The sequence below is a fragment of the Oncorhynchus masou genome, chromosome 31, assembly GCF_036934945.1.
Source record: "Oncorhynchus masou masou isolate Uvic2021 chromosome 31, UVic_Omas_1.1, whole genome shotgun sequence".
Classification (NCBI taxonomy): Eukaryota; Metazoa; Chordata; class Actinopteri; order Salmoniformes; family Salmonidae; genus Oncorhynchus; species Oncorhynchus masou.
The window spans coordinates 12,311,509-12,326,226 of NC_088242.1; the positions used below are offsets into that span (position 1 = coordinate 12,311,509).

The following is a 14,718-nucleotide window of genomic DNA, read 5'->3' on the forward strand; positions in this document are numbered from 1 at the left end:
TCGGGGATTCGATCATGCAACCTTTAGGTTACTTGTCCAACGCTCTAACCACTAGGCTACCTGCCGCCCATCTTTGATCGTATCTTGCTAACCACAAAACCAACGGTTCGATCTGACATCTAGACTGCTGCTTTTCTCTACCAGTTTCACAGCAACTTTTTATATATGAAAACAAATGTACTGGAAAACAAATGTATTGATTAATCATTGATGATATTGAAGGGGCACCATTCTAAGATGTTGCTGATTGTATGCCTAATGTCTTTTAATATCAGGCTCAATTCAAACGGCCTGTATTGTAGTTTCCTGCACTGTAGCATAAAAAAATGAAGTGTTCCCCAATTAAACAAAATTGCAGAATTTCTTTAGGGTAAAAATACCTTGCTTTTAGTAGAAGACAAAAAAAAAATCAAACATGTTCAAAAGTGAGTCAAACTATATAAAGGAATCAAATTCAATACGTTACAAGTACTGATGTCTAATTAAAAGTGGATGCAAGCATCTCAAATGTGATTCATATTCATTTGGTCATGAATTCATAAGAGTAAAGTGAAAAATGCTAAATGGATGAGGGCCTGCTACAGTACGATTACATATTTCAAAATGTTGTCAACGCGGGTGAGTAAACTGTTCCAAATTAATAAATCTGTGATAATTATGGAGCGAGTGGACTTTCATTAGTGGTTGTTTGACTTTGCAGACAAATCAAGCTATAACAACCCAGCCAACTGTGAAGCTATGCAAACATTTTCAGGTAACATTTATGGCTTAGCACATACTCTGCATACTGATATGAGCTAAATTGTCTTGTGCCACTAGCACTGAAGACCTGAAATTATATTGAGAAAGACTGTTGTTTCAAGGAATGTACACAGTCATAGAAGCACATTATAAGGCTCATTCCATGTCCATGCAGTGAGTGTTGCAGCTTGGAACTTCCTCGAATTTAACAACTGAAACCAATGGAATGGTATTGTAAAAAAGGCTGGCCCTCTTAACCTGACTGGCCTTCAGACCTGTCAATACATTTCTTTTTTACGTTTATCTAACTAGGCAAGTCAGTTAAGAACAAATTCTTATTTACAATGACAGCCTACGTCGCTTTCAATTCCAACCAATCAGTGCGCTTGGATGCAGTCCAGATCTCCACGCCGCACACCTCAAGTCAGAGCATGTTCCCCTGCCATCTCAAGAAAATCTCTATAATTAAGGACGCTTACATGCTATTTTTCTATCTAGAAGTGTTATGCACTGTTGGTGTGGTGCACTTGGAAAGCATTCAGACCCCTTCCCACATTTTGTTAAGTTACAGCCGTATTCTAAAATGGATTAAATACTTCCCCCCCCCCCCCCAATCTACACACAATACCCCATAATGACAAAGTGAAAACAGATTAAGATTATTTTTTTAAATTGCAAAACAAACTAAACAGAAATATCTTATTTTAAAAAAAAGTATAAAGGCCCTTTGCTATGAGACTCGAAATTGAGCTCAGCTGCATCCTGTTTCCATTGATCATCCTTGAGATGTTTCTACAACTTGATCGGAGTCCACCAGTGGTAAATTTAATTGATTAGACATGATTTGGAAAGGCACATACCACTGTCTAGATAAGGTCCCACAGTTGACAGTGTACGTCAGAGCAAAAACCAAGCCATGAGGTCAAAGCAATTGTCTGTAGAGCTCAGAGACAGGATTGTGTCGAGGCACAGATCTGGGGAAGGGTACCAAAATATGTCTGCAGCATTGAAAGTCCAAAGGAACACAGTGGCCTCCATCATTCTTAAATGGAAGAAGTTTGGAACCAACAAGACTCTTTCTAGAGTCGGCCGCCCGGCTAAACTGAGCAATTGGGGCAGAAGGGCCTTGGTCAGAGAGGTGACCAAGAATCTGATGGTCACTGACAGAGATCCAGAGATCCTCTGTGGAGATGGTTATCCTTCTGGAAGGTTCTCTCATCTCTGCAGCACTCCACCAATTAGATCTTTGATGGTAGAGTGGCCAGACGGAAGCCACTCCTCAGTAAAAAGGCACATTACAGCCCACTTGGAGTTTGCCAAAAGACACCTAAAAGGACTCTCAGACCATGAGAAACAAGATTCTCTGGTCTGATGAAACCAAAATTGAAGTCTTTGGCCTGAAAGCCAAATGTCACGTCTGGAGGAAACCTGGAACCATCCCTACGGTGAAGCTTGGTGGCAGCATCATGATCATTGGCCTCATGGTGAAATCCCTGAAAGGTTTCCTTCCTCTTCAGCAACTGAGTTAAGAAGGACACCTTTATCTTTGTAGTGACTGGGTGTATTGATATACAATCCAAAGTGTGATTAATAACTTCACCATGCTCAAAGAGATATTCAATGTCTGCTTTTTTTATTTTTTACCCATCCTCCAATAGGTACCATTCTTTGTGAGGCATTGGAAAACCTTACTGGTCTTGGTTATTGAATCTGCTTGCAATTCACTGCTCAACTGAGGGACCTTACAGAAAATTGTATGTGTGGGGTACAGAGATGAGGTAGTCATTGAAAAATCATGTTAAACACCATTATTGCACACATAGTGAGTTCATATAATTTATTATGTGACTTGGTAAGCACATTTTGACTTATTTAGGCTTGCCATAACAAAGGGGTTGAATATATTTAAAAACATAATTCCACTTTGACATGATGGGGTATTAACACATTTTAAATTCAGGCTGTAACAAACCAAATGTGTAAAAAGTCAAGGGGGTGTGAATACTTTGAAGGCACTGTATGTATTTGAACCAGGTCTGATGTGTAGTGAATCTGATAAACCTCAAGATTTCTATTGGGGTGGCAGGGTAGCCTAGTGGTTAGAGCGTTGGACTAGTAACCGAAAGGTTGCAAGTTCGAATCCCCGAGCTGACAAGGTACAAATCTGTCGTTCTGCCCCTGAACAGGCAGTTAACCCACTGTTCCTAGGCCGTCATTCAAAATAAGAATTTGTTCTTAACTGACTTGACTAGTAAAATAAAGGTTAATTTTTATTTAATTTAAATATCCCAGTCCTACTCACCACTTTGAGGAGCAGCAGGTTGTCCCTGAGGGAGGCTAACACACCGATGAAGGAAACAATGAACATCACCACCCCCAGGACGATGAGGATGATGGCGGGGGCCAGGAACACCCCCTGCAGGGTTTTGTATCGCTGTCGCTCCACCTCCGCATAGATACCGATGGCTAGGACGAACCCCCCAACCAGCTACCGGAAATAGAAACATGGAGATCAAGAGAATTTAGTATTGGGGACAAGAGTGGTTACCTGTACTGAAAGGTTACTTATAAAATGGGTTGATCCACCCCACCGGTATCCATGTTCCATGCCCTTTTTGAATAGTGTAACTTAGTATTATTTCACCTAATTTTAAACATTCTGTCATAAAGAGCACATACTCAACTTAATAAAAAACAGAGCGCCACTCTGGATGCCAATTTGAATTATTTTTGAATGACAATGACATGAATATATTCAGCATGACATTCATGTGAGTATTATCATATAATTACACAACCCAAAAGTAACATGAAATAACATGAAAAGTAACATGAAATGCAATCATAACTTGACAGCAACATATTTAGACTACTTTTGTCTGTGCTTGCTAGCAGTGGCCTGTAGCAGCCAGAAGCCCTGGGCGGAGCATTGCACCCTGGGAAGTGAAATGCACTCTGGGAATCGTAGTATACGTTTCGTAGGCACTAAATACGCCATGATTCGCTGGACATGGGTGAATGTATTTATTTTACCTTTATTTAACTAGGCAAGTCAGTTAAGAACAAATTCTTATTTACAATAATGGCCTCCCAAAAGGCAAAAGGGCTCCTGCGGGGGCTGGGATTAAAAATATAGGACAAAACACACATCACAACAAGAGAGACAACACTACATTAAGAGAGACCTAAGACAACAACATAGCAGCAAAACATGACAGATTAATGGCTTTTTTGAATAAATGCCGAAAATAAGGTTTGGTAAACAAAGGCTTAGGAGATTTTATACGTTTTGTTTAATGAGATTTTAAAAAGGCGTCACAATATATATTTGTTCTACTAATTATCAACACATTCAATGTAAAACAAAATATATATTCTGTCAATTTAGCTAATACACTTTCTTTTTTTTGCCATTGTATCGTCTCAGTATCGAGAATTGTGATACTAAATCTGGTATCGAAGTTTTAAAAAATCTGGTATCGTGACAACACTACCAAGTGGTGATGCAGCCAGTCAAGAAGCTCTCGATGGTGCAGCTGTAGAACTTTGAGGACATGAGGGCCCATGCCAAATCTTTTCAGCCTACTGAAGGGGAAGAGGCATTGTTGTGCCCTCTTCCAAGACTGTGTTGATGGGTTTGGACAATGATAGGTCCTTAGTGAAGTGGACACCGGGGGACTTGAAGCTCTCGACCCGCTCCACTACAGCCTCTGTGATGTGAATGGGGGCGTGCTCGGCTACTTTGTCTTGCTGACAATGAGTTAGAGGTTGTTGTCCTGGCACCACATAGCCAGGTACCTGACTTCCTCCAGGATCTAGTTGCAGAGGGAAGTGTTCAGTCCCAGGGTCCTTAGCTTAGTGTTGAGCTTGGAGGGCACTATGGTGTTTAATGCTGAGCTGTAGTCAATAAACAGCATTTTCATGTAGGTGTTCCTTTTGTCCAGGTGGGAAAGGGCTGTGTGGAGTGCAAAAGAGACTGCATCATCTGTGCACCTGTTGGGGTGGTATGCAAATGGGATTGGGTCCAGAGTGTCTGGGATGATGGTGTTGATGTGAGCCATGACCAGCCTTTCAAAACATTTCATGGCTACAGATGTCGCATTAGAGATTCTGGCCTACTTCACCCATATTTTATTTTTGCAGAAAAAAAACAGTGTGTAGTTCCAGTAGTTAGTTAGCTACATGGCGAGAATATAACTAAGTTTATTGGCTGTCCATTGCCATTTCAATTAGCTGATTAGTTTGCTAAGCATTAGCAGAAAAGCAATACATCTGATCTTTTACTGAAAGTGTCAAAATAATTCCAGCAAGGAGAAGGGCTCACTCTTGAAAAGTAATGAAAGTTAATAGGAAACAATCTATTTAAAATCACTTATTCACAGCATATGAATGCAAACACAGAAACACATTGGTTTAACAGTAAGTGAAAGATCAAATTTTCTTCCAGCTTCACTGTTGGTTGGAAAGCAACTGCGAGGTAGTGATAGTATTCATTTTCCATTGGGAATAGTAACTCCTGCAGCACTAATGAACCAGTATGTAATCCTGATGTAGTGTTACAAAGGTGACGTTCTCCGGTGTTCATTACATCTTATACCTGTGACAACTAATCAGTGTCTCTGGGTCTATGAATGTCTATTTCCCCAGGTGGCAGGTGGGCCACAGGCAGCTGATTGGACAGCTTTCCCCACTTCAGGGCCAATTAGATTTTCTCTTCAAACATCAATGCAGCAATTCTGGCTTTGTTAGTAATTCAAAGAAACTGGCTGTGCACATAATGCAAGTAGAACACTGAGCTCTGCTGTTGTGATTGTGACTGTTCTGATGCTACAGGTGGTCGGTAATTGAAAGAGACACACCAAACAGCTATGAGGCGGCACTGCGTTCTGAACTGAGATTGATACCACAATGTAGGCCTACACAGGAAAGTACAAGGCTTTTCGATCCCTTGATACTAGTCCAAATGGAGGGCGCTATATGTGGTTGCTAGGTAAAACTCCTCATCCAAATGCAAACACCCAAGGGAGGAACATAGTTTGGCAGTAAACAGGCCATAGGCCTATAAAGTGACCATACAATCCGTACAAAACACGATGGCTGTCACTCACAGTGCCTTTCCCTTACAGTTTTGAAACAGCAGTAAAAGTGCTGTAACTGCAGTAAAAGTGCAGAAACTGCAGTCGACTGTGGTGTTTTGGACGCAGTAATTGCAGAATAACTGCAGTGTGAAGCAGTTGAACTGCAGTTATACTGCACTGTAACTGCAGTTACACTGAAAAAAGTACTGCAGTAATTTATTTTTATATTGGATGCAGTATTTGTATACTGCACTCTGACTGGAATTTTCTGTAAGGGTTTGTATTTGTTTCTGTGCTCACAACACATTAAAATGCTGTCCTATAATGTCAAACAGATCATGTGGAATTGTGCACCAGAGGGTAAGGCAGCTTGTCTGTCTGCTTGTATAGACAGGAATATCAGCAGGGACAAGGGACCATGACCTCAAGTTGTTGTGAGTTGTAGAAGTTGTAAATTAGCGGAATCTAAAAGGCAGTACTCAAAGACAGTGCTGGTACGCATGAGAGTTCATTCGGGACAAAAAGTGAAATATACCCTGCCCTGTCCTCTCACTGTCCTCTCACTGTCCTCTTAACAGAACCAATTTTAGTGGAACAAAATACCATCCTTGGTTCTATTCATGAACCTCTTGATAATAGCGACTTGTTTTTCAATGACTTATGTGACTTTATATGGCATGAAAGCAGGCTACTAAAAGCATCCAAGATGTAAGCATTGACGTCAGAGTCCGAACGTTTCAGTGACTGTGTGAGTGCATTAAGCATCACTACTAGATATATTTAACAGGACACTCAAGGCACATAAAATAACACAAATTATTCTAATTGCTGAGGAATATTTCTAATGATAAGAACCTATTGACTCGCATGTGCATCAGATAATCACGTCAAATCCTTAAATGAAACGCCTCCGTAAAAGGCATTTAGCTTCTCTTCTTTGATATCTGAGTTGTAAAATAATACGTTTTGCTGCAAATACTAGATTTCTTTCCACAGGTCAAACTGTAAAAAAATATATAATATGCATATCTAGTTGTTGAGCAAATTCACACACTGTTGTTTAAAACAATACTGACAAATCCATAATCCAATACCTATCTGGTATTAGAGGGGCTAGCACGTTGACTAGCTCATTGGCTAGCACGTCGGCATGGCGCTGTGGATTCTCAACTATCTCCAGGGGCACACATTCATCAGCATGATTTTTTGGTCTGAATCTCTACTTCCCCATTCTTACCTATGGCAAAGTAGTTAGTAACTGTATCAGCAGTGAGCAAAAATAATACAAATAAAACTAATAAAGCATGTTTCTATAAAAAAAAATGGACATCAGCAGAACTACTAGTATCCATGCACACACTGAAGCCTTGTGAGCATAACTATTGCCATAGAGTCAACGGACTGGAACACCCTGACAGAAATGCCTGCGAGGAGAAATCCAACAGATTAGTGAGAAAATAATGTGGGAGGTCCATGCAGCCTTTTGTTTACGTTCACAGGAGGTTGGTGGCTACTTCATTGGGGAGGACGGGCTCCTGGTAAAGGCTGGAGCGGAGTCAGTGGAATGGTATCGAATACAGCAAACACCTGGTTTCCATATATTTGATGCCGTTCCAGACATTATTATGAGCCACTCTCTCCTCAGCAGCCTCCTGTTGAAGGCCCCTAACATGTGTAGATGCCTGCTCCCTGATGGCTCTGCCGTTAAGGACCAGCGAGGGCAATCAACATACCATTCCTGGTGTTAACAAGCCCACAATACGAAACATGAAATTATAAATAATTATTGGACTATAGGCTTTTCGTGCAGGATTCCTGATGGATGACCTGCAGGATTTCCAGGATTTCCTGTCAAACACTCAAAATCACAACAATGGGTGAATTCGTCACTGAATGCAGTCCCGTCTTTGAATAACTGTTTGATTGTTCAACAGATAATCAATCTACTGTGTGTACAATAAAATCAAAAGATATTTCCAACCAACTTGAACTTTTAAAGTTTGTTATGTTGCCAGACTTGGCAGGTTGTTCCGAGCCAATAATAAATAAATAAAATATATATTTATATAGATATGTGTGTGTGTGTGAGAGAGAGAATGTGTGGTAGAGAAAGCACTAAAGATGCCCACATTTGAATCCATTATGCCCAGTAGTGGCCCACACAGCCATTATCAACAAAATACTGTGTAGAAATATTGTTAACCCTAACAATGTAGAAACCTTGATCTGTTCAGGCTCAAATCTACAGTTGAAGTCGGAAGTTTACATACAGTTAGGTTGGAGTCATTAAAACTCATCTTTTTAACCACTCCACAAGTTTCTTGTTAACAAACTGTAGTTTTGACAAGTCGGTTAGGACAAGTCATTTTTCCAACAATTGTTTAGACAGATTATTTCACTTAGAATTCACTGTATCACAATTCCAGTGGGTCAGAAGTTTACATACACTAAGTTGACTGTGCCTTTAAACAGCTTGGAAAATTACAGAAAATTGTGTCATGGCTTTAGAAGCTTCTGATAGGCTAATTGACATAATTTGAGTCAATTGGCAGTGTACGTGTGGATGTATTTCAAGGCCTACCTTCAAACTCAGTGCCTCTTTGCTTGACATCATGGTAAAATCAAAAGAAATCAGTCAAGACCTCAGAATAAATATTGTAGACCTCCACAAGTCTGGTTCATCCTTGGGAGCAATTTCTAAACGCCTGAAGGTACCACGTTCATCTGTACAAACAATAGTACGCAAATATAAACACCATGGGACCACGCAGCTGTCATACCGCTCAGGAAGGAGACACGTTCTGTCTCCTAGAGATGAACATACTTTGGTGTGAAAAGTGCAAATCAAACAAAAGCAAAGGACCTTGTGAAGATGCTGGAGGAAACAGGTACTAAAGTATCTATATCCACAGTAAAACCAGTCCTATATCAGCATAACCTGAAAGGCCGCTCAGCAAGGAAGAAGCCACTGCTTCAAAACCGCCATAAAAAAGCCAGACTACAGTTTGCAACTGCACATGGGGACAAAGATCATACTTTTTGGAGAAATGTCCTCTGGTCGGATGAAACAAAAATAGAACTGTTTGGCCATAATGACCATCGTTACATTTGGAGGAAAAAAGGGGAGACTTGCAAGCTGGCGAACAACATCCCAACCGTGAAGCACGGGGGTGGCAGTATCATGTTGTGGGGTTGCTTTACTGCAGGAGAGACTGGTGTACTTTACAAAATAGATGGCATCATGAGGAAAGAAAATTTTGGACAACTAAGTCAAGGTATTGGAGTGTCCATCACAAAGTCCTGATCTCAATCCATTGGAAAATTTGTGGACAGAACTGAAAACGGTGTGTGCGAATAAGGAGGCCTACAAAACTAACACAATTACACCAGCTCTGTCAGGAGGAATGGGCCCAAATTCACCCAACTTATTGTGGGAAGCTTATGGTAGGCTACCTGAAACGTTTGACTCAAGTTAAACAATTTAAGGCAATGCTACTAAATACTAATTGAGTATGTAAACTTCTGACCCACTTGGAATGTGATGAAAGAAATAAAAGCTGAAATAGTTCTCTACTATTATTCTGACATTTCACATTCTTAAAATGAAGTGGTGATCCAAACTGACCCAAGATCGTTTTTACTAGGATTAAATGTCAGGAATTATGAAAAACTGATTTGGCTAAATCAATGTATTTGGCTAAGGTGTATGTAAACTTCTAACTTAAACTGTATTTGCTTTATTGAAACCAAATATGGACTGTACAGGGTGAAATATGGACTGTTTCACCCTGTACAGTCTATTTGAATAACTGAAAACCCCTGAGCAATGATTTTCTTTACTATGCCAAGCATCAATTTAAGGATCACCAATAAATATTTAAGTAAATTTGGATTCAGATCATCCATCAAGATCACAAAACATTGGTTCCATTGAACTGTTGAAGAAAATAACCATGAAAGACATGTATTGCTTGTTTAACGAATTTAAATGGCAACTTTCTGAGAGTATAGCGGGCATAGTGCACTTTGTGCACTAACAATTTATTCACAAGCCATTGTAAATCTCATTCTACTGACATAAAATATGATGGACTTTAAAGATATCATATGCACTAACTCTTCTCATAATCCTCTATTTATCCGAACATGACATGGCATTTATTAGCACTTATACTGTCGGTCACATGCCCTTCGACGGCACACACTGTAAAATGTGCATTCCAATAGACTCAGGAGTGAGGCACCAGCAAAAACAAACATTGTAGCAAATTAATACCCATGGCATTTTTTTAGCATATAGTATTGGCAAATAGCAAATGCTCTAGAAAATGCCATTCCATGAGACCATCTATAGGCCTACATTTTTTGTTTGTTATGGTAGCGAAACCTATGTGATATTCCTTCAAATGAATCGTGTGTATCAAGGCAACAGTAGCCAGTGTGCAAAATGTCACTTCCAGAGGGTGTGGTTACGATACGACGTTCAGATATCAAACCACAAGCCCCAAAATGAACCGTGTGTAGACTACAATATCGGACACCTGTCGATCCAAACTAACTTAAGTTATTGACAATCCTAATAGGCAATTAGATAATATTGTGTTTCAACCACCAGCAAGGGCGAATATTAATGGGGTTTTTTTGCGGAATGCGCGAGTCCGTTTATACGCCCTCTGTTATTTGCATCGAGTCTGCCTGTATTTGGCGACACGGGGGATATTAAGCATAGACTACTCACCCAGAAGATAGTGGAATATACAATGAGGGCGAACTTTAGGAAGACGTAGGAGAACTTCTCACAATATCTGACATCATTGGACATGTTTGATCCCTCTTTCGATTTCGAAAGATGAACTTCCTGTTTCTCGTCCCACACACCTGGAACTCTGTTAAAGCACCACCTGCCAGCAGTAAGTATTTTTTTGACTGATAGTCAGACGCCCCAATTAGGACACTGCGAGGAATGAATGGGAGCACTTATGCCACTGTGGCTTCTGTTTCAGTAGGTTCATTCAGTCGGTTTAATTCACAAGTTTCCATTTTTGCGTTCCCTGAAAGAGCCTGTATTCCAGTTGTTAAGGCAACATATGACGTTTTATGTTGCACTGTTGGTATAAATTCAAAGATGTAGCCTAATGTTTCTACATTACAGACCAAACAAATTTACTCGTAATGAACCTTTTAGTATTTTTTTTTATATACACAATGTAGGCTACATCCATATAACGCCTGGTTTTAATATAGGCCTATACCAATACTATTGTTGCTTCCCCTGAGTTATAGTTCATATAAGGAAATCAGTCATCTGAAATTATATCTATAGATTTCACATGACTGGGAATACAGATAAGCATCTGTTGGTCACAAAAACCTTTAAAAAAGGTAGGGGTGTGGATCAGAAATCCAGTCAGTATCTGGTTCGACCACCATTTGCCTCATGCTGCACAACACATCTCCTTCGCAGAGAGTTGATCAGGCTGGTGATTGTGGCCTGTGGAATGGTGTCCTACTCCTCTTCAATAGCTGTGCAAAGTTGGCGAGGACGTTTTCAGCTTCCAGGAATTGTATACAGATCCTTGCAAAATGATCATGCTGAAACATGAGGTGATGGAGGTGGATGAATGGCACGACAATGGGCCTCAGGATCTGGTTATGGTATCTCTGTGCATTCAAATTGCCATCGATAAAATGCAATTGTGTTTATTGTCCGTAGCTTATGCCTGCCCATACCATAACCCCATACCATAACCCCACCACCACCATGGGGAACTCTGTTGACAATGTTGACATCAACAAACTCCTCGCCCACACGACGCCATCTGTCCGGTACAGGCCATCGAAGGTGAGCATTTTCCCACTAAAGTCAGTTACCACGCCGAACAGCAGTCAGGTCAAGACCCTGGTGAGGACGACGAGCACGCAGATGAGCTTCCCTGGAACGGTTTCTGACAGTTTGTGCAGTAATTCTTCAGTTGTGCAAACCCACAGTTTCGGTTGTCCGAGTGGCTGGTTTCAGAAGATCCCACAGGTGAAGAAACCGGATGGGGAGATCCGGGGCTGGTGTGGTTACACGTGGTCTGTGGTAGTGAGACCGGTTGAACGTACTGCCAAATCCTCTAAAACAACATTGGAGGTGGCTTATGGTAGAGAAATTAACATTACATTTTCAGGAAACAGCTCTGGTGGACATTCCTGCAGTCAGCACAGAATTTGAGAGAAATAAGCTTTTTGTGCGTATGGAACATTTCTGAGCTCTTATTTCAGCTCATGAAACATGGGACCAACACTTCACATGTTGTGTTTATATTTTTATATGTGGTTATATGTATAATTGTCTATATATGGGAAAGCGGACAATGTCACAAACGATGCACATGCTTCAATTGGGCAGAAGTCTGTAAATTGTGATTCTGGATGGCTAGATAGCTACCAACAATGACATGAAACTGCCATGTGGGGAATTGTAAGTAGCTAATTTCAGCTAGTTTCATCTTGTTCTTGATACCATGTCTTTTTTTTGGTGTTTTGACAGATTTCATGTCAATACTAATATAGCAAAAATTTGCTAGCTAGATAACCAACTGTAACAATATATTTGCAAGACAACAAGTGCTCAATGTGCAAATGTGTTTATATTTTCAATAAACATTGGAGACTAAATATAGTTTACATGTTGTCAACCATCGAAGCCAACCACATCTGTCTTGCCCTATAGCTGTGCACGTATCGGTTTTGTTGCTAAACAACCAACATGTATATAGCGGGGTGCCTCGCGGGCATCCCTTTTGAAGGCCCTCGGATCAATTTCCTTATAGTAATAATCTAATTACCGCCTGGGGGTCCCCATTGATTTTGTTAGTCAGTCTCACTCAGATATCATATTAAAAACTGCAAACATTTCTCTCCACCCTATGGCAAATGTGTGGAATTACAAAGAATTTGCTGTAAAGCAGCTGGTGGCTGAAATGCGGCACATTATGATGAGTTCAGAATTATTTGTGGCCCCCATCCCAATTCTACTGTCAAATGTGATAGGGTAGGCCTACTGTCAAATGTGATAGGGTAGGCCTACTGTCAAATGTGATAGGGTAGGACTACTGTCAAATGTGATAGGGTAGGCCTACTGTCAAATGTGATAGGGTAGGCCTACTGTCAAATGTGATAGGGTAGGCCTACTGTCAAATGTGATAGGGCTGGCCTACTGTCAAATGTGATATGGTAGGCCTACTGTCAAATGTGATATGGTAGGCCTACTGTCAAATGTGATATGGTAGGCCTACTGTCAAATGTGATAGGGCTGGCCTACTGTCAAATGTGATATGGTAGGCCTACTGTCAAATGTGATATGGTAGGCCTACTGTCAAATGTGATAGGGCTGGCCTACTGTCAAATGTGATATGGTAGGCCTACTGTCAAATGTGATAGGGCTGGCCTACTGTCAAATGTGATAGGGTAGGCCTACTGTCAAATGTGATAGGGTAGGCCTACTGTCAAATGTGATATGGTAGGCCTACTGTCAAATGTGATATGGTAGGCCTACTGTCAAATGTGATATGGTAGGCCTACTGACAATTGTGGCAAAATTTGATACTATTTTGAATTTAGACAAACCAAAACTTGAACTTCATGGAGAAAGGTCTTGCCCATTTTTCAATACCATGTCAACAGAGTTACTTTTCAGAGAAAATTGGGAATTTCACAATGTGGCGGAACAATATCTAAGGAATTTTTTATCTATTTTAACCCAGGTATTCTGAAAGACGTCTGCTGTACCACTAGACCATGTCAACAATTCATCCTCCTGTTTTGCCTGGATGGGAGGATTCATCACAGATCTTTTTTGATTCATTTTGGCTTGCTGGTGTTTGTGTCATGTATGGATGGTACCCAGACAGTGGATTAAATATTGATTTTGATTTGATTTTAGACAGTGAGTTGCAAGACACTATTATTAAACCTTTTCTAGCCAACATACTGTATTGATTTTATGAGTTGTTTCAGTTCTGGCAAGCTACTTGAAATAGAATGGCACTTATCTGGTATGCTGAGCCTGAGGCATTGGGGAGTAGTTGGACTCTGTAGCCTCCTCTGCCTTCAGATATCATGTTTGGCTTTTCAAAACAACCCGGACATAGCACCAATCCCCAGACGTGTATAATCTACTATCAATCAATATGACATACTATAGATAGACAGACAGTTATGTTACTACATGCATGATGACCCCGGGTCTGCTATGTGGCTACCTCCAAAATGAATTCCATTATTTTAATCAAATCTCATAAAGGAATAAAACTACCAAATTGAGGGCTAACCCAAAATATTCTAATGCTATGCTACACTAATGCAGTAAATCGCTAATGGCTTTAACCCATTTGCAATGGAGAAGTTGATACCTGAAGAAATTGCCAAATGTCAGACTCCATGGAATCAATAGTGCAATATTAACCCATGGGTTTAAGGATATTTGGCCACATGATGTCATTGTGGTTAAATCTCTTCACCCTTATCACTTAGAATGAATGGAGCCATTTCGCTGAATGAGCCCATTGCAGACTAATGTCACTCCTATCTGTGTGCCTGTTTTGCTTCATTGTGTTCTGCATGTTCCTGGACCTCTTGAGTGAGGCTATATTTGTAGGCTATATGTTATTGACAGCACTTTTAAAATCAGATGCTATTGTTGAAAGTGTGCATCTGTGCTATCACAGCTGTTGTATTATACTGAAACGTCAAACCCTACACTTTGATTACATTGTAGGCTCGTGCGCACGTTCCAAACCGCCAACTCTCCAATCACCGCTGGCAGCTCAGCTTTACGCACGCAGCCACTGGCTGCGTCTGACAAAGTTCTGTGGCCATGAAGCGCATTTCAAAAATAGCAGGAGAGCCGGAGAGG

At 40.6% G+C, this 14,718-nt stretch overlaps 1 protein-coding gene across 1 annotated transcript in view; it reads right to left on the reverse strand.

Annotated features, from left to right (window-relative positions):
* LOC135523435 (tetraspanin-15-like) overlaps window positions 1-10,729 on the reverse strand; it is a 33,509-nt gene extending 22,780 nt beyond the window's left edge. Inside the window, exons 1-2 of the mRNA XM_064950105.1 lie at window positions 10,558-10,729; window positions 3,044-3,229 (exon numbers count right to left, since the gene is read on the reverse strand). Coding sequence (XP_064806177.1) covers window positions 3,044-3,229; window positions 10,558-10,641 — 270 coding nt within the window. The 5' untranslated portion in view covers window positions 10,642-10,729. The remainder of the gene's footprint in view (window positions 1-3,043; window positions 3,230-10,557) is intronic.
* Window positions 10,730-14,718: the final 3,989 nt, after the last annotated feature.